Genomic DNA, 19,785 nt, shown 5'->3' with positions numbered 1-19,785 from the left:
ACCAGAATCTGGACAGTTTCCAGCTCCTATCCAACCTTCTACAGGCATCAATCTGAAAACAGCTACATGCACTGTACTATACTAACAATTACCTGACAAGTGTACTAGCCCTTTCGTAGCCCTTCATTTCTGGTTGATCTTTCACCTGCTAAAAAGCTGTAGATGCTGATGTTCAGTAATGAGAATTGTCCTGAGTCTCACCTGAGAAAGGGGACTTTACTGTGAGTTTTTTATTGTACCCAGTAAACAGGAAGAACCCACATGGACATCAGGGGAAATCAGAATTTCACACACTGCATAAACTTGCCCCCTCAAGACATCATTTTTATCCTGTGACCTACAGTCACACCCTTCTGTTCCTTCTTTCTTATTCCTATCCATCTACAATGATGGACCTAAAGGACATCTTGCCACTCATTTGTAGTTCTGTAGTTTAGTATTTGTCACGTGTTCTGCCACAACTCTTTGGTGTGTATCTGGGATTCTACAGTGGCTTCCCATCTAAACCCCAGATAGGCCTGGGACTTGCTTAGCTTCAAAAATCTGTTGAGCTCAGATCCATTCAATCCAGCTTGGTTGCTCACAGCTCTGCTCACCCAGAGGAAAAGGAAGGTAGCTGATCCAAATTACTGTCACCCTCCTGGATGTCTGAAGCCATGGTGGCCTCTAGGACAAGTTGCAAAGTCCATCCACTCTATTCAGCTTCTAGGGAAAAAGGGAGAAAGTTGTGAGATTTGGTGAATGATGGGAAAGGGAGACTTCATATCACTTATGCAGTTATGAATAATCTGTGTACAAACCAGAAGACTTTGGATCTGTCATTTACAAGAACAGTGTTTTGGAGTATTTGGCATGGGTCTCTCTCTTTCTCTCCATACATACTTATATAACCTTTCTCACCATTGAATCAAAAGAGCCCTGGGGCTAAGCTGTTTTTCTTTTTTGGGACAAATTGAAAGGTAGAAAGTATTAGCAAGGACCTGACAGCTCATGCAACCATCTATGGCTCTCCCCTCAAAACCTCAAAAGAATGTCAAAGGGATACCATTTGATTCTACAAATCTCACTTGATTTCATGTGACTTTCAGAAGTATCCTATGCCCTGGATGTCCTTACCTCACAACTAAGGGTCTTTTGTGACTATATCAAAAGAAGCCTTGCTCAATTAAAGCAGTCACAAGTATTAAAAGGATATTTCTCTTTTATCTCCTCCTGTCTCAGGTACCTATCCAAGGTACATTCCCTATCCTCTTTATCCTAGATGTACCCTCTGATTTCATGTGGATGTCAGAAAGTCTCCCATATTTCTGGATCCCACAGGGTATGGGAAGGCTCCTTCTCCTTAGAGTCTCAAGCTTAAAATGGAAAAATCACATCTCTGTGACCTATCAGAGGGAGTTGAGGCATGGCTCACAAATGGATAAAGAAGAGCCTATCCTATAGGTTTCACAAGATCACCAGAGTGAACCCCCTGGATCTCAAACAAGCAGCAGAAACAATCCCCTGACTATCTCATGGTCTTCAGAGCAAATCCCTATGCATCTTATGCAATTGCCATAGGCATACTTCACCCTAGCTCTCCATACTGGGGCTTACCAGGAAACTTGGAAAATGCAGCCTTTCTGCAGACTGACTTTCCTTCTGTGAATGTCAATATGCCCTCTGTGTTCAGTTTTATAACCTTTCCTAAAACCCAGGTTTTCTATCAAACGACTACTCCAAATGCCAATGTAAACATAAGTGGTATTCAAGGCTACTTAACCTAATACTTCTTCACATTCTCTGCTTTTCAAATAAATCCTTCCTATAGCACTACCAAGTCACCAGTCACATAAACCCATTCCAAAATCACAGACATAGTCACACATTAACATTCTCTGAAAAGCCGAACTATCACTTGCTCAAATAGTTAGTCTCTCTTTGCCTTTGCAAAGGATCAGACCTTTTTAAAAAGAGTATATGAGTACAAAACCAGGTTTGAATTGGCATTAGATGATGGGGCTGATGGCTGAACAGAAGGGTCAAATGTATTTTTTTACAGTATTTGCTCAGCCATATATAAAACAACAAGGTTTGGAAAGAAATGAAACATCTCTGATTCACTTAGTCAATAAGATGCATTTCTACCCTGCCTTCTGCCTGACTTAAGACAAACACGACTATTTCATCCAATACTGAATAATAGTTCTGCATGGGAGCACACGGACAAGGTTTGGGGATGGCATTCATTATATGAGATGTTAACTTCAACTGTGTCCTTTGGACTTTCTGATAACTGGGGTAGAAGTTAAAGCTTACACAAAGCTGGCTCCCAGGTACTTGACAGGTGCTTAACTACCAGCATATAAATCATTGCTTCATAAACTAAATTGAGAAAGCCTGCAATATGAAAGACACTTGTCTGGATCAAATCCTTATATGGTATTACTCCTGTTGGGGAATTTTTGGCAAATATTTTTCCAGTGATTATGAAAAACTTTCAATTAATTAAAGTCATGCCTGACCAACCTGATTGCTTTCTATGATGAGATGACTGACTCTGTGGATGCAGGAAGAGCAGTGGATGTGATATACCTCTCCTTTAGCAAGGTTTTTGATATGGTCTCCCATAACATTCTCGCAAGTCCAGGTTGGATGAAGGGACTGTATGGTAGATAGAAAGCTGGCTCAGTTGCTGGGCTCAGAGTGTAGTAGTCAACGGCTCGATGTCTAGTTGGCAGTCAGCATCAAATAGAGTACCCCAGAGGTTGGTCCTGGGGCCAGTTTTGTTCAGCATCTTCATTAATGACCTGGAAGATGGGAGGGAGTGCACCCTCAGCAAGTCTGCAGATGAGACCAAGCTGAGGGGAGTAGTGGATATACTGGAGGGTAGGGGTAGGTTTCAGAGAGACCTCGATAAATTGGAGGATTGGGCCAAAAGAATCTCCTGAAGTTCAATAAGAAGTGAAAAGTCTGCGCTCAGGACAGAACAATCCCATCACTGGTACAGGCTGGGGACTGACTAGCTAAGCAGCACCTCTGCAGAAACAGACCTGGGCATTAGGGGTGTGCGAAGCGGGCAGTATTCAATTTGGATTTGGATTCAGCCCAGTTCAGGGGACAATGATTTGATTCACTGATTCAGATCACTGTCCCTATTCAGTTCAGCTGAAGCTGAATCTGAAGATGTGATTCTGATTCAGAGAATCAGTGATTCAGCCATAGATACCACTTCATATGTTTTTTCTACGTAGCTCTTGGTACCAGGCATGGCTCATGAATGCTGAGATGGTGGGGCAGATGGAGCATCCCAAAGGAGTGCAGCAGACCTGGAAGTGGACTGTAAGTACTTCTGGTCCACTTCCAGGTCTGCCGCCAAGCGCATAGGGGACCCCCCCACACCCCGTCTGGCTCAACGATCAGCCATGGGGGAACCCCAGGTGCCCCCCCCATACAGGAGGCACCAGTCACTGAGCCGGGGGAATGGTGCCCCTGTGCTCCATGGCAGACCCAGAAGTGGACTGGAAGTACTTCTGATCCACTTCCAGGTCTGCTGCCAAGCGTGCAGGGGACCCCTGATTCGATTTCGATTCAGAGATTTGGCTGCCGAATCAGGCCAAATCTCCTCTGAATTGATTCGACCGAAGCTTTGCACAGCCCTACTGGGGACTGCAGTGGACAATAAGCAGAATATGAGTGAAGAGTGTGCCCTTGTTGCCAGGAAGACTAATGGTATATTGGGCTGCACTGGTAGGAGCATTGCCAGCAGATCAAGGGAAGTGATTATATTCCCCTTTATTCAGCACTGGTGAGGCCACATCTGGAATACTGTGTCCAGTTTTAGACCCCCCACTACAGAACGGATGTGGACAAATTGGAGAGAGTAGCATCACATGTAGATGCACCATCCATTCGCACCCTCTGTATAGTAGGGCTCTGATCCTTGATGCTCAAAACTGCTACAGAATGAATGATGCTACATTGTGGATTGCCTAGAAGGATTTAGTGTTCTCTCCATAGTCAGGTGATGCAGAGCTGTTTCAGGATGTAGGAAACTCATCGGCTTGCATGACTGTACATTTGCTGTACATCCAAGGCCAATTTCAAATAATTAGTCAGAGGTGATATACTTCCTGTATTATTGTGATATCAGTGCCCTGAGTCTGCCAAGAATGTTATCCTTGCCATAAATACAGCTCCTGCATTTTAACAGAAAAGGGATGTCCTTATTCCTTCACATGAATGCATGTAAAGCTTGCTTTATACAGGCACATTTATTTCATTTTTTACTTTATACACACTAAACAGAACAGAAGCCAGAATCTGCTTGCAGATTCGGCAGACCACTTTCTGTTCTGGTCAACATCCACAGCCCTGCATTGCTTATGGAAGGCAACTCGTCAAACTCTCTGACCATTGCTGTATATAATAACCATAGCTTCCCCACACAAAACAGGACCTGGCTTCAAGCAGCCTGTTAAATAAAGTTACATGGATTTTTATTGTGTTTTCCTAATGGAAGCCATTTATAAAGTTTTTAGGAGAAAAATAAAAAGCATGACAGAAAGTGGGAATAAATTAAACTTGCACCGAAATTGTTAAATCCCATCTCCAAACTGTATGATCAATGACCTAGATTCAAACTATTTGCTTCTCCCCAACCCTATCCTTTTCCAAGCCCTCTGTCATTGTTGTTATTATTTTTTACCCTCGAGTAATAGCTTTCTGAGTCCATTTCACCTTGATGGATTACGATGCCATCTTAAATGTCAATTGATAATAATTGTGCCATAAAAAAAAACATAATAAATGTTATCGGTTTAAACCCACAGTGTCCCTTTGTTAATAATTCTAACTTATGGGCTCGTTGATAAATCTACAGAGACAACAGAGCTAATAAATCTAAGGTTAAAAGGACTCCAGAAGACAGGCCTCTTGGGCTTTCTGTTAGATTGTTGCCAGCTGTTGAACTTTGAGAAGATCATAGCAAATGTCCCTCAGGAAACAGTCAGAGTCTCATAAGGCATAATGGATGGAAGGCAACCTACAAGGAGATGATGCTCCAGAGATGACATCAATTTACAGTTGCACTGCATATAGCAACTGCCTTGTGCTATATGCCCCAATGGCCTTGACCAGCTGATGTACTATAACTACTCCTTATAGTTGACTGAGCACATGCTTTGGGCCTAGTCATCATGACTTCTGTTCTCAGTGCTGCAGAGTGCAAGTGACATCTCTGGTGGTAAGCACTGTGGCTGCAGGTTGTTAAGGCAGGATCTAAGGGAGCTCACAAAGGATACTGTTATCAATTGATTCAGGAGAGATCTCATTCAGTTCCCCTCTTTGCACTTAGAAAAAAGACACATACTAAAAGGATAGGAGGGAAATCTTCTTCCTGCCTGACACCAGCACAGAATTTGTTAGCTCACAGTTTTCCCATTTGCAACAGGCTACCTGTAATAACAGACTCCAGAAGGTTGAACACGGTTCAATTTCAATTCTGCTGGCCCCAAGTTATCAACTTTTGAGAACATCTCATCATTTATAAACTGCATTTTACAAATTCCACGCACTTCTTGATTTGTTTGACACAAGCAAAATCAGAAGATGGGACCAAAATTACATGGATTCCTCTTCGCTACCACCTGGCTTGAGGTATTGCACTTGGTTCTTAGAAATCCCACAGGAAGACAAGTCTCCCTCTCCAAGAAGTTTACCACCTAAATGGCATGGATAATTCAGCAACTGTAGTAAATGAAAGTCAACTGTATTTGCTGTCCAGACATCTGCATAGGAATTTAAAGATGCAAACTACAACAAAATAGTTACATAAGCATGCTACAGTTGAATTTTGGGTGGAGAGTCATCTTGTGGACCAAACAGGCAATTAACATGAAGCAATTTTGATACTGCAATAGAGAAAGGCAAAGTGCTTTCAGTTCTGTGACCAAGATAATAGTATAATTTCAGCCATGAGGTTGCTCCTGAAATCCAAGACTTCAGAATATATGGTCTTCAGTTCTTCCTTTTATAAATGAATATTCAGAATGGTAACATTGGACCCAGTCATCACTGCTGTTAAGTATCAATACAGCAACCCCAATTTACAGCACACCCTCTGAAGATATGACCTTTGTGCTGCTGAAAAAGTATATTGAATTGAATGGATGGTGGTGCAAGACCATTGGGGAGCGAGTGTGCCATTTGCTGCCCTGAAATAAACCCAGCTCATTAACGCATCTAATGACCCTAGCCTCAGCCAATCCTTTTAAAAGGTATTTTAGGGCGTATCACAAATCTCACTGTAACCCCCCTTCTCTCCTGTGTCAACAAACTACCCCACTGGAAACACACAGCAACCATAAACCCAGGACAAAATTTTCCACAGCATTGGAAGGAAGGTTCTCCTGGGCTTCACCAAGCAACTACAGAGAGCAAACAAAACCACCAGGCCAAGCAGTGGTCTTTCTGCTCCTGTTCACAGAATCCTTGACAGAGAAGAGATGTATGGCCTGAAACTTGGTAGTGAGGTTCCCAGTACATGGATTTTGCTGCCTGTTTGACAGGGTTGAGATAAAAGCTGACACCATAGACAGTGTGGAATTAATGGAGTACACATGCTGCACCAGGGCTTTCCATGGCTTTTCAGAAGCTGTTCAAAATCCTTTCCTGTTTACAGGTTAATAATCATAAAGAAAAGAGAAATCTCATTCTACAACAGTGCTTAAAACCAGGCCTATATACATATGGTGTTCATTCTCCTCCTTCCCTCTGAAGAAAGATTACTCCCATTTCTTCTGCATGAATCACAAAGCTTTATTTTGAGTAAACCCAGACCTGAAATGAAAGCCTATCAAGGTGCCTCAAGGCTAAAAAGGTTAAGAACCACACCTACAGGCTCATGCAGACATAAGTTTAATTGTTTAACAGCTGATCAGTGCTCGGGAGCAGCCACCGCTTCCTCCCCTTTTACGATGGCTAAATGTGCTTCCCATACAGTCACAATGAGGCAGCAAGCCACTACTGTAACACAAAGTTATTCTGCAAAGGAGTGTCTTGCAATCTTGTATTACATTGTTGGTAAGAGAATTAGTTGTCCTAGGGCAGAACTGTGCTTTCGGTTTAGACCTCTTGAAGTTGAGTAAATATACTATTCTCTGGATTCATGCCTTTTTGCATTTAGTCCTTTGGCTTGAATAAGGAATACATTATACAGCTATTTCAGTGTAGATTAATACTTACAATTTACTTAAAGTCAGCAATTTATTGGGATCAAATTATTTCTATTTTACCATCTACGATACAGTAAACACCATATACTGATAACGGACTCCTGTCTCCATATTACAATAGTTAATACTAAAACCTTTACTTGGTGGAGAAAGATTGGCAAACATGAATATGATACTCAAGTTCTTCTTTATAGCTAGGGTGTCCAGACTGTAGAATAAACTCCCTCCAGAGGTGGTGCAATCACCTACCCTGGAAATCGTCAAGAGGAGACTGGATGGTCACCTCACTGGGGTCACCTGACCCCAGTTATCTTTCCTGCCTAGTGTAGGGGGCTGGACCTGATGATCTTGCGAGGTCCCTTCCAGCCCTGTACAATCTGTGAATCTATGAAAACCTTGCTTTGACATATCCAGGAAGAGTTATACATGGCACCAGTGCAAAGGCCTCTGTGGGCACATTCACAAGACATTTTGCAAGGCTGGGCTAGAAAGACCCTTAAGTACAGCAGTGTGACAGACAAGCGTGGCTAAGGTGTCTCACGGGCACTCAATAGGAGAGCAGCTGAGGTATCACTTATGTATAGAGTGGTCTTATGTAAGAGTGGTCGGTACCCCTGGCACTGAGAGAAATCCAAAGAGGTTCTTTAACTAGAGGCCTGTCCCAGGTGAAGATGGGAAAATTGTCCCTTACCCCAAAATCACTGTCCATGAAGAACTGAGAGAGGGGGGTATTATAAGATGAAAGAAAAATGTTTCTGATTCTCATCTCCTCCTTTTTTATCAGTGGAAAAGACAGTTGTTTGCTCAGTCTTTCCCCTGAGCAGCAGCTGATTATTAAAGTCAGATAATCACATATAGTTCATTATGAATGACTGAAACAGTTTTAGACATCACCATTGTTTCACTCCCTACCCCCACTGCTTTTCCAGTACCTGGAACCTCTGGAAAAAGCTGAAAGACTTTCATCTTATCAGGTGTGTTTTATTGCCTCCTGGTTACACAGTAATTTTAGTTTCAGCTCTATGAAGGGATCTTATGATGAGGTATCAACTCAAGAATTGTCAGTTCATTGGACAAAGAAGGCAGGGCCTGTCAATACAATTATAGAAGACAGATAAGAAAGGTGCAAGAGGAGAACCAGCAGAAAAAGGGAGACAGAAGAGTAAAAATGTAAAAGGTGGGTGAAGGGCAATCCCAGACAGCCTTATCAAGGTTTAAAGAAAGGGGTCATCCAGCTGCACATTCTTTGTTAAATAAAAATTAACAAGAAGAAAGAAGTGGAAGGGAAGAGGAATAACTGGCATTCTTCAGCATTATCCAAGAAACTTTCCCCCTGCTGCGGAGACCCAGCTGGGAAGAAAGAATACCTTGGGGAACGTTTTTCAGCCAACGTTACTAGAGAGCAGAGGTAAAAAGAAGAGAACTCTATTGCCAAAGGACTGATATCCCTATGAACGTTACAGAGGTTTCTCTTTCTGTCTTCACTGGTATGAAGGAAAAATTATGCAAATGAACTATTTGAAAGGTTTGAGGGGTTTTGAGATTGGAAGAAGAGAAAATCTGAATTAAGGCTCCTTGGTGAGGAGGGAGCTGGAGAAAAAGCCTGGCTGTTAAAAGCGGAGGAGGTTTCCTTCGCTCTGGAAGAGAGTATCTCAGATTTTGGGGAAGTTTCTAGTGTGCTTCCCATGCTAGTAATTGGGCATAGAAGTCTCTGAGCTTACAAACACTTTCCTATGTCATAATAGTACAAGACACTAAGACTGGGGCAAGATCCTGACTTGAAAGCAAAAAAGAAGATAATTGCCCACCATTCTTTACCTATATTAAGCAACTCTTTCCAGGGCAGTTTTTGGCACGAGCCTGTGTGGAATGCTCCTCCTCCTCCTCCTGGAATTACAATGAGATTGCTCAGAGCCCTTCAAAGCTTATAGTGGTTTAGGGTTTGTTTTGTGGTAGGTGGGGTTGTTTAGACTCCCCCCCCATGATAGTCATGATGTTATTTTCCCAGAAACTCGAGCACTCTTCCTGATCTGGAAATGCCCTGCAGCAATCAGAAGGAGAAGGTGCGGACTCTCCCATATGTGTGTGGTCTCCATTTCTCCTTCTCCTGCTGATTTAGCTTGGGAGGGTGCAAGCAGGCAGCGAAACACACCTACTCAGCTGTATTATTCTTGGAATACACAAACAACAAAAACAGCTCCAGTGGGGGAAGCTGGAGACGATATCCTTCCCTTCCGCACCTAGTGGAATGAAGATGACTGACCCTAGAGAGTGTGACAGTCTGGGGAAGCCCGTTCTGTCGTTTTCCATTGAGGAGATCTTAAAGAAACCTTCTTCTAGCATCTGCCTAAACAATGCAGCCAGGAATAGAAGTAGCCACGCCGAAGTAACTCCAGCCCTGGGCTCTGAGCCCCCACTGGAACTTGCCACGGGTAAGCATTTTTTATATTACTTATTGAGAACTTTTCCCCCTTTCCAAATCTATTCAGATTGGCTATGTAGAATCCTGTTTATGCCCTTATAGAAATCTGAGATTTCATTGGTCAAGAGTATGGCTGGTACCATATATTTGATAGGTGCATATAAATATAATATGAACTAAAACTGAAAAGATTTTACAGATGATCTCGCATGTTTTCAGGGGCCCATCTGCTGCCTCCCCTTGGAATTCAGTGGGCGCATCTACACATTCATTAATGTGCAGTAGTAATTGTGGATTTAATTTAGTACTTGCTTAATGAAGTACTAACTAAATACACAGTAACCAGAGTTACTGCACAGTAGTGTCAGTACATGCCTTTTTAGTGATGCTGTACAATAGCATATTAGCACTATCCATGCTGTGATGCACTACTGCACAGTGTTATTAGGCTACTGGACATTATGTGTCTTGTGTAGATGCGCCCAGTGTGTTACAAAAGCCTCAGAGCCCTAGCAGAAGGGGATGTATCGTCTGAAACAGCAAGAGACAGTGTGGCAGCCTATGTATAGTAACTGCATGGTCTAATTCCTGGAGATTACCAATAAAATAAGATGTCCTTTTGCCTTTCTCTTTAAAAAAAGTACAAGCATATCTGAATGATCATCAAGCATCTGTCCTTCCTGTAAGAAAGGATGGAGGGTCAAATGCAGGCCGAATGTAAGCAGGTGTAAGTTCTAAGAAGTTGATGGAATTTCACTGATTTATACCAGATCCAGATAGTGCCAATAGAGTCAAGCTCCATAAAAGTAACATGTTTTAATAAATTCAACTGCTTGGGAGCACTGGACTGTAAGGAGAAGGTAGCTAAGCAGTATTGAAACTCAAGTGCTAGGATGGGAAGAACAGAAATTATTTTTCTTTATAGTCTCTCTTTATCATCAGGGACATTAGAGTTCCTTCAGGGACTGGACTTGACTAGTTAGCTGCTAGATAACCTAATCCCAGTACTTCAAACCAACAAATGCACTGACTGGCCTTCTTAACATTCATTTCCTTGGCTTTGTTCAGTTGGCCTAGAGCTACTTGGAACATGGTTCTGTTCCTGCAAAAAATGTCATTTTTTTTCAAAAAGCCAAAACCAAAAGTGTTTACATTTTTGGTTTTTCAACAGCAGTCCAAATTTTCTGCCCAAAGTTGATACTTCCAAAATAATCCACTTATTTGACAAAAAACAGCCTTGATGGAAAAATTTAAGATAGGCCTAGTTTAGTCTTTGCATTACAGCAGTGTTTTAATCATTATGATTTATTATTTGTAATAAAATAGCTGACAGAGACCTCAGTTATGGATCAGGGTCCATAACTAGGCATTGGCATTAGTCATCGCACAAATACAGAAAAAGACACAGTCCCTGGCCCGGCAATGTTACAGTCTAAGTAACCACTGTGTTCTGGGACAATTTCAACTGTTTTGTGTCCAAAGTGAATTCTAACAGAGGTTGAATGGCAAATATAAACAGGACAATAGCATAATGAAGATAGGACAACCAGGGCGCCAGCTCCAGGCACTGACCCTGGGGGGAATAAAAATTGCAAGAGCTGCACTACCAGCCCAGCTGCTACTGGGAGCCCAGAGACACTACCCTGTGCGCCACTGCCTCCCAGGGCACTCAAGCACCCACTTACACCTCTGGAACAGGACAAAACCAAACAAAAGCAGCTGGGTTGGGTAAAGACTGAAGGTAATAATTGCAAAATATTCACTAGTCTAACACAGTTTGCTTTAATCTAAACAGATTAACCAGCTGGATTAGAATCTCCTTTGGCCATAGCTGAGTATACATCTTTCTTAGCCCAAAGGTTAAAATCAGTTCTTGTGTACGCTGGAATTTTGGTCACTTCTGCACTAAATATATTTGTCATGCATGGCCCTGGCTAAACATATGGCCTGGTTTACAGGCTGAATTTGCCTAACAATTTCTGACTCATCTTCCATAACGGCGTTACCAGCAGGAATGGCTTAACTACCAGTGATGAGGAATGTCAGAGTAAATCAACCACCAGTGTTTTATCAGTATCATTTTACCCGCTCCACATAGGTCTGCACCACCTGGTGCTTAAATCATCCAGTGGACAGTCTACAGTAGTGGTTGAACCATGAACACTGTTCTTAGCAAGGCAGTGGCAGGAAAATTCCTAAAGACATGGCATTGGTGCTGACAGCACCAAACCCATTTCCTGAATCATGAAAGAGCAGTTTAGTTTGCAAAGCCATAAAGGGATTCTGAACATGCAGTTTGGGAAAAATAAATAAAATAAACAGTTCGTTCTCATCCAAAACTGTATGACTGAACTGTTTTTAACAATTTGAGAGAGACATGAATTCTTGTGAGTGATATCTTTTAGTGGAGCAGCTGTATGATTGGGATAGACATGGACAAGATTTTGTGCATCACAGTATCCTTCCTTAGATCTGTGGAGTGATGCAGACAGACCTGAAGAAAAATACTGTAATACCCAAAAGCTTGCCTATGCCCAATAACAGATATCACTCACAAGAATTCTTGACTCTTGCATATTTCCTGGACTATCACGGCAACATCACTTCAACACGACCTTTAACAATTTGGGACACTTTTGTGTCTTAATTGAGACTCACAGGTCAATAGATTTTTGTAGCATAGATAGGACTATGCATTAACTGTGTATTTGGGAGTGTGATGCTGGAGATACTCACCCCTGTTTCCATTCATATTTAAGCTTGTCAGTGCCAGTACTAGCTCTGACAAGTCTTTACATAGGATTCTAAGGATGGCTGGGATTCTTATTACTGCATATCAACACAAATACATTTTCACAGCAGACTGTTCCAGCTGAGAGCACAGTTATTTCTTTGCCTCGCAAGTGAGGCAGCAAGCACAGCAAGGCCCATCCCTTGACTTGATGAATTGTAATTTGTATTTCTTTTTTTGTTTAAAAGCACAAACAGATCAAGCTCAAGCTGAGGAAATTTCATCAGCTAGAAAGAGACTCTAGCTATAGAAAGGGAGTATGACTCTTCTGTCCACTATTGAAAAACAATAATAGACCCTGCACATCTGCTGCCTGCTAAATGAATACCATTACCCATATGTTTATTGCAATATAAAATATATATTGTAAGTAACAATAACTCTTAATATTTTATAGGCACAAACATTAGATAATTAATCACTAGAACATGGAAAAACTAAATAAATTATGTAGGGATCCCCACAGGACCTTGCTATAGTCCCAGAAGCAGGGTAAAATGGTAGGTCCTGTACCATTTTAGGTACCTGGTAACCCCATGCTTCAGGTCTCTTGCTAATCACTTGCTGAAATCGTAAAGGATTTTTTTTTCTCTTTAAGAATACCACTGCTTTCTGGGGTAGGAAACAGGGTTCATTTTCTTCTGAAGCACTAAAATACCGCCACAGCTAAGAAAGAGGATTTTTATTGGAACTCTGCTGAAGTTATTGCTGGTACTTAGAAAACTTAGAAGTTCCTGAAGTGCCTTGGACTTACACTTAGGGCCATAGCGATCAGCAGATTTGAAGTCAGGAAAGAATTTTTCCCCTAGGTCAGAGCATCATGGACTGCGGGGATTTTGTCTTTCTCAGTAACGTGGTGCATGATCTTCTGAATCCTCAGATCTTCTCAGCATATATTAACCAATGACTTCCCTGACATTTCAGTAGCAGGGCAGCATCAGTGCCCTCATCTCATCTGCTTTGCATGTGATGGGTTGTCCTTGATGTTTCAGGTATCATACATTGTATTTATGTGTAAAGGTTGAAGCAGTGAGTTTGGTAATTCCTTCAGTAAATAGTTGCCTAGAAATACAGGGGGACTGGACTCAAAGGCCCAAGATGCCCCTTCCACTCCTATGTTCCTTGGAAGCTACAAAAATTATTTTAATTTTTATTATATTATTTTATTTATTATATTAATTATTTTATTATTGATGAAATGGCTTTAAAATACAGGACAAAGATTAAGCTTTTTGATTGTTAGGCAACAACAACATACATATGTTAATATCCCAACTAGATGCCTATGTTAATGGCCTTTTCACTTCTCCAGTAAAAACTCTAGTTTCTCCATATAAGATTTATTTCCAAACAGCAATGGAGCTCCGTAAACCCTACATCTCAAGATGATTGCTTCAGTTCATCAAAGGATGAGTCTACATTGGTTCCATGCTGCACCCTGGAGTGCCCATGAAGCACATGCCACCCACTCAATCCAGCCCCTCTGGATCAACGCCAGATAATGAGGCAATGTAGCTACCTTAGAGCAGTATCAAACACCTGACATGCTGATTGGCTTATGTTCAAGGCTGCTCTGAGACTTGCCCAAAGGCACTCAACCTTGTGCCTTGGTCTGAAATAAGCTATGTACTCACGCAGCCCCTTTCTGATGTATTTACTGCTGGTTGAGAGGGGAGTAGGGGTATGTAGGCTGTGGACTGAAATGCACTGGACAACTTGCAGGGAATTCCAGGACTGGAAGAGCAGGCATGGGTGTGGTACAGGGTCCAGCTGCATTACCAGAAGTCTACGTGCTTCAGGAGTGGAATTATAGGAGGTGCTGGGAGTCAGTGCTCAGATATACTAGGGATGGTGGGCAGGACCAGAAAAACAAGACAGAATAGTTCAGAATTGAAATGCACTGGTAGAGTTTATGTAGGCCTTTCCTAGGACAAAAATAGATGCAGCTCAGGGATGAAATGTACTGCCAGCGCCTTGTGAGAAGTGTGTGCAGCACCTGTCCACAGGCTGCTATGATCTATAGGTCTGAGGCAAAACTCATCAGAGTTGATAGAAATTTGTTTGATTGACTTTAGTGGGATTTGTGTAAAGGAGCATAAGCTCTCTATCCCTCACACTCCTCACTGCCAAGAGTCATATAATTCACTTTGAAAAACTTACTGCAAGGTGATGCCAAGCTCCAGCATGGGATCCATGGCATATTGGACTTGGCCAGGAGTTCAAACAATTCCTGCAGAGCTCAAGAGGGAACACTCTGAAGTGAAAGCCAGTTTCCCTCAGTTCATTATATTTAATCTTTAGTTTCTCCCACACTGCAGTTCAGGCAGGGATCAGGGAGAACATCAGCATGTCAGGCAAGAAAGACAGAGCAGAGCAGGGATTAGGCAAGGGAAGGGGATCAGAGTGGCACTCAGGGGAGAGGTCAGTGCTTATCTTGTGGCACGCCTGCCAAAAGGTTGACCACTGCTGTCCTAACTTCTCTGCCTGTCATCTGCTGTGTAGACTGCTAGGACTCTGATAACTTTTCTTAGGCAAGAATTACTGATGGATTAGGTCCTTTTAACTGAAAAGGGGGAAGTTCTGCTACCTTCTGTGATGGGTGATGTGTTTCATGGCCTGAACCATCTTCTACTGGAATTCATAGGAACTTGATTTCAGTAGGCATAGAAACAGGCCTGAACTAAAAATGCTTGTCCTTCACTTCCTCTCATTCTGACATTCCACCAGTAGGAACTTGTTTGAACTGTCATGTTGGCATGAGCAGGAGGCTTTGGCCATATGGGACATTATTGTTTGTGTAGCAGTTAAAGCAAGAATATTGGTTTATGCTTGCATTGTTTTCCATTGTGCAAGAGGTGTTCAAACACACAGAAATTCACTCTCACTACCCTGCAAAATCTGAATATGTTGTTTGCTTGCTTTGCCCCTAAAAGTGCTCCACCCACTTTATTGCAGAGGAGAAGACAGATACAGCAATAAAAATGAGCAGGTTCCGCCTGGTCAATATCACCACATCACTCAGGTCATAAAAAATAAATCCAGGAATCCACCCACTTGCTTCTTTAAAGTAATTAGAAATTGAACCACAGGTGGAAAAGGGAAACCTAAAAAAACCCAACCCAACAATAACAAAAAACAAAGCAAAAAAACTTTGCCCCACATTGTGTGATATTCTGGCAACAGGAGAGATTTACCATCCTTACCTGAAATTTTCCACCATTTCCTGTGCAAATGACAGCCGTACCAGAAAGGCCATTTTGAGTCAGCAGTCAAAGCCCTTTCTCTGCATATCAGTAACAAGCATCCCAGGTGGTGCCAGGCTGAAATGTTACCATCCTTGCAGCAAAAAGCTGCATTCACCAGTGGAAAGTTCACCCTGGCTCAAATTCATAAATACCTTTAAAACAATTCTCTGTAGAATATTGTCTTGGGGGGAGGGAACTGGTTTATAAAGCTGCCACCCCAACCAGATTATTCATTCATTGAAAGAAGTAAGAGCATTTATCGACAATATAAAGCTCACTAAGGAAACTGCAGAAGAAATAGTCCAGGCCTCTCAATTTCCACTCCAGTGCCTCCAAGCAAAACATCATCCTTCCTCCCTGTATCCATGTTCTTTCATCAGCTCCCTGTCTATCATGATTCCAACCAAAACCCGAACTACTGAGTTTACAAACCTACCTGCTATGCTTATTCCATCCCACTTTGCCTCCATGATGTTGTCAATAGATGCCTGCTTCTGGTCTTCTCAGTCTTTTACTCAAACCCCCATAAATACAAGATGCTCTTTTGTCTGTCCTCCTCTTTTCCCACCTAGTCTTTTTCTTTCCTTGCTTAACAATATCTTTTTTGAGCATGTCATGACAATTCACTTTGCTATCTGAGCACTTGAAAGAGATATATTATGACCTTTTGGGCCTGGAGGATTGAAGGGCAGGATGTCATGTCATAATGGGACTGTAAGAATGATGTTGTAGCCATGATGGTCCTGGAATTATGTGAGAGGCAAGAATTTTTTGGGAGTGGTAAGAATTCAAGACAAGGTGACCTGATAAAGAATGCCTTGCTTTCAAAAGCTTCTCTAACTTTATTCCAACCATGCCATGAGTCCAGTAAAAAATATCACCTCCGCAAAAATACTTGCTTCTAGTCATGTGATAATGTAATTTAACTGCTTCATATATGAGCAAACACCACCCCCATAAAACCCAAAGCATCCTATCTTACGTGTTTCTCTGGCCACCATCACTATAATACTTAAGATCGTTGTAATTCATCCTCACAACACATGTAGGAGGGAAGAAAGTGGCATTATCACCATTTTACAAATGGAGAGCTGGGGGGCTGAGAGGCTAGATGACTTGACCAAAGTTCACAGGAACTCCGAAGCAGAACAGATACTTGAACCCAGGTCTCCTTAAGCTAGTGACATCTATACAGGACCATTCTCCTTTCTTACATAGCAAATTTTTTTTGAACAACAGACTAATTTTAATCACTAACTCCAAAATGAAAAGACCCACAGAGGAACAAAGTAAACACCAACTCACACAAACCTCCTCTTGCCAGCTTTTGAGTGAAGGGTTGGACCTTGCCTCAAGCTTGAAAGGTCAACCAGCTCGGGCTTTATGCAATTATATGTAGAAGTCTCTCCAGCAATTTGTGATAATTTGAAGATAACTTTTGAACAATTGTCCCTTATTGACAGAAGGCTTTGGGTAATTTCCAAAAGCTCTTCCAAGCATATTTTCTTTATGCTAGCTTGTGCTGTCTGATACTATTGTGCAATTCCCACTGAGGTAACTGTGTGCTTCTCCGAGGACAGAATTGGGTTCTTTGTCTCAAGGTAATATAATTTCCTTTGCTTTGATGGTGGTTACAAATAGAACAGAAGGGTACATATTTCAGACATAAAGCCTAAAGAGTTAGGGACTTTGCCAAGGCCAGAGCTTACACCAAAATTACAGTTTTAAAAGTCAAGGTTTCTTTTTATACAAATTGTCAGGCAAAAATCACATTACCGTGGGGACAGCCTCACCAAAACTAGATTAAAATTTGGCAAGATTACACTCTCCTGAAACTGAAATAGGAAAGGAACAACAGCCAGGGTCCTCACAATATTCATCTTTATAATGAGACAAAATCTTGCCTGACAATAAGATGGATGGTCTCTCAGTAGTACTCTATGCTATCAAGCCAGAAAAATATGAGGACTTCAAGAATTAGGGTCAGTTCAAGTCCACTGCAGGTAAATTGATAAGGACCAGTGAGTAAAAGACAACTTGGATGACTACTCTTTAGATGGCTCTCCACACAGCTACCTCTTCAGAACCAATGGAGTGGTGTTAGCAGCCTGTGCATGTAGATCCCTCTGAAGCTTTTCAATGAAAAAGATCAGTATGTAATGAATGGTCAGAGTTTCAATATTCCTCAGGGCTAGACTTGCAAGTGCACACCACCACCAGGTGCGAGTAGAGTTTCAAAAGCACCCAGGTCTCCATTTGTACACCTAATGAGGTTCCAAATTTTCAAGAGCAATTGGCATCCAGTAACTCCTAATGAGATACTATTGGCCAAACACCAAACACTTAGAAGTCTAAGTGGGTGCTGTGCTTTCTTGAACATCTCGTCCTGCTTACAGGTATACCCTTCTTTGGAAAATCTGGCTTGTGGGGCCTTGCAAGTGGAAAGGATGTAGTCAAGTGAAAGAGGGATGTTGGATCTGTGGGGATTACAGGTCCGCCCAAACATGTGCTCACACCAAAAATGTCAAGGTAACAGTTCATCCTAGCCTCACCCCAAAGTTCAGCATGATTTAGTGCATTCCTCCTGATGTCTAGCTTGCCTTGTTCAAGTCTCCTTGCCTGCCTGTCTACCAGTCAAAGTATAAATACTAACATTTCTTGCTTTATTGCAGCTGAAAGGTAGCATCCCTCTGCCTGATATAAAGCAATCCTTTACTGTACTCTTCGCAGATTGCAGCAATGCATGGAAATCAGACAACAACTCATCTTCAACAAAGATGCTGAGTAAAGCCACATGCTCTGCACCCGGGACCTACACAAACATGCTTCAGCCAGTTCACTGCTGGAGATCTACTGCCATGGATACAAGCCCAGCTGCCTTTCTGAGTGACGATGAAGTACATGAGCACTTAGAAGGCAAGAGAAAACACAAAGAAGAGGAAGAGCCACTGTGTGATTTCCCAGCTGACCATTCACTTCTTGGTGAGTCTGCCCAGGTCACACCTCTTTGACAGATAATTGAAATCCACATATTATCTTACAGGTCTCCCTAAGAGGTCAAAATCCAACAATAATAAGTAAATGTCACGAGTTCTACCATACCTCAGCCCCTGATTGAGTCACAAGGACTGTATCTAGGACCAAAGCACAAGCTGCTCCCACTTCAGCTTAAGAACTGACTTGACTAGTAGTAAACCATGGCAAATGTCTATCTCTGGCTTACCAAACATGGGCATGAACACCCTTGACCAGTGTGCCACTTAACATAAGTGTTATCTGGGGTAGCTGTGTGGAGAATGTTGACCTTCATAATAAAACAAGTTGCAATGCCTTGATAGCACATTAGGTAAGATGCAAACAGAATTTTTCAAAAATGGAGTCAGTACCACACTAGCTAAAGAAGGAAGTATTGAGATGATAAGCAGCAGTCATGGGAAGGCCAGACTGGTTTTTGCTGCTTAGTATAGATATTCCCAAAAAAGTCACTGCAGAATTTTTAAAAGTTCAATGCAGGTGACTGCACAATTTTTTAGGCCCCTGAAAATAACATGCTTCAAGGACATAAGATGACAACACTGGCTTTACTGAAAAATCCTCTACCCCTTTTTTTTAGCAAATAGTCTGAAGGTTATCAGGTAAACACACTTCTCTAGGAATAACCCTGCGAGATGCATTTGAAGTAAAGAGCTGACTTCTGCTGCCGTAACATTAAATGGATGCCTTGCCAGAGAATGCAGTGCAGAGCAGAATCAGACTGCCAACAGTAATGATACTCCTACCAGCCAAAGCTCATCATCTTGTAATGGGGAACTGAAGGGAGAGTCCACTGACAGAAGCAGCGGACCTAGCTCTCTCTCACTGGCACTGATTAGACACTCACAGGAAGGACTTAGTGAAAGTATTTAAAATAAATACTTATTTACATTGGAAGGACTCCCAAGCTGCAATGGAGAACTGACAGCCTATTTCCCCCCCGCATGCTAATGGGGACCTTAAACCCAGTGTTCCAGTTTTGCACTGTCTCTGCTTAAATCATACAGCATTAAAGAGTCACTGCTGTTAAACTGGGACTAAAATAGGCAAGAAACTGATTACTACTGTTGACACTGGATT

General features: G+C 42.0%; 1 protein-coding gene across 2 annotated transcripts in view; it reads left to right on the top strand.

The window, feature by feature from the left end:
* The first annotated feature begins 8,503 nt into the window (after positions 1-8,503).
* The window catches only part of ISX (intestine specific homeobox), a 53,212-nt gene continuing 41,930 nt past the window's right edge, over positions 8,504-19,785 (top strand). Inside the window, exons 1-2 of one of the 2 annotated variants that reach the window (XM_019515315.1) lie at positions 8,504-9,646; positions 18,403-18,654. In XM_019515315.1, the coding sequence (XP_019370860.1) occupies positions 9,463-9,646; positions 18,403-18,654 (436 nt within the window). In that variant the 5' untranslated portion in view covers positions 8,504-9,462. The remainder of the gene's footprint in view (positions 9,647-18,402; positions 18,655-19,785) is intronic. The other variant, XM_019515314.1, reaches the window with a different exon arrangement.

Source organism: Gavialis gangeticus, unplaced genomic scaffold (assembly GCF_001723915.1).
Source record: "Gavialis gangeticus isolate Ggan-Ray unplaced genomic scaffold, GavGan_comp1, whole genome shotgun sequence".
Taxonomy (NCBI): domain Eukaryota; kingdom Metazoa; phylum Chordata; order Crocodylia; family Gavialidae; genus Gavialis; species Gavialis gangeticus.
The sequence above is the reverse complement of the archived record's forward strand: the minus strand, read 5'-3'. Positions and strand labels throughout refer to the sequence as shown.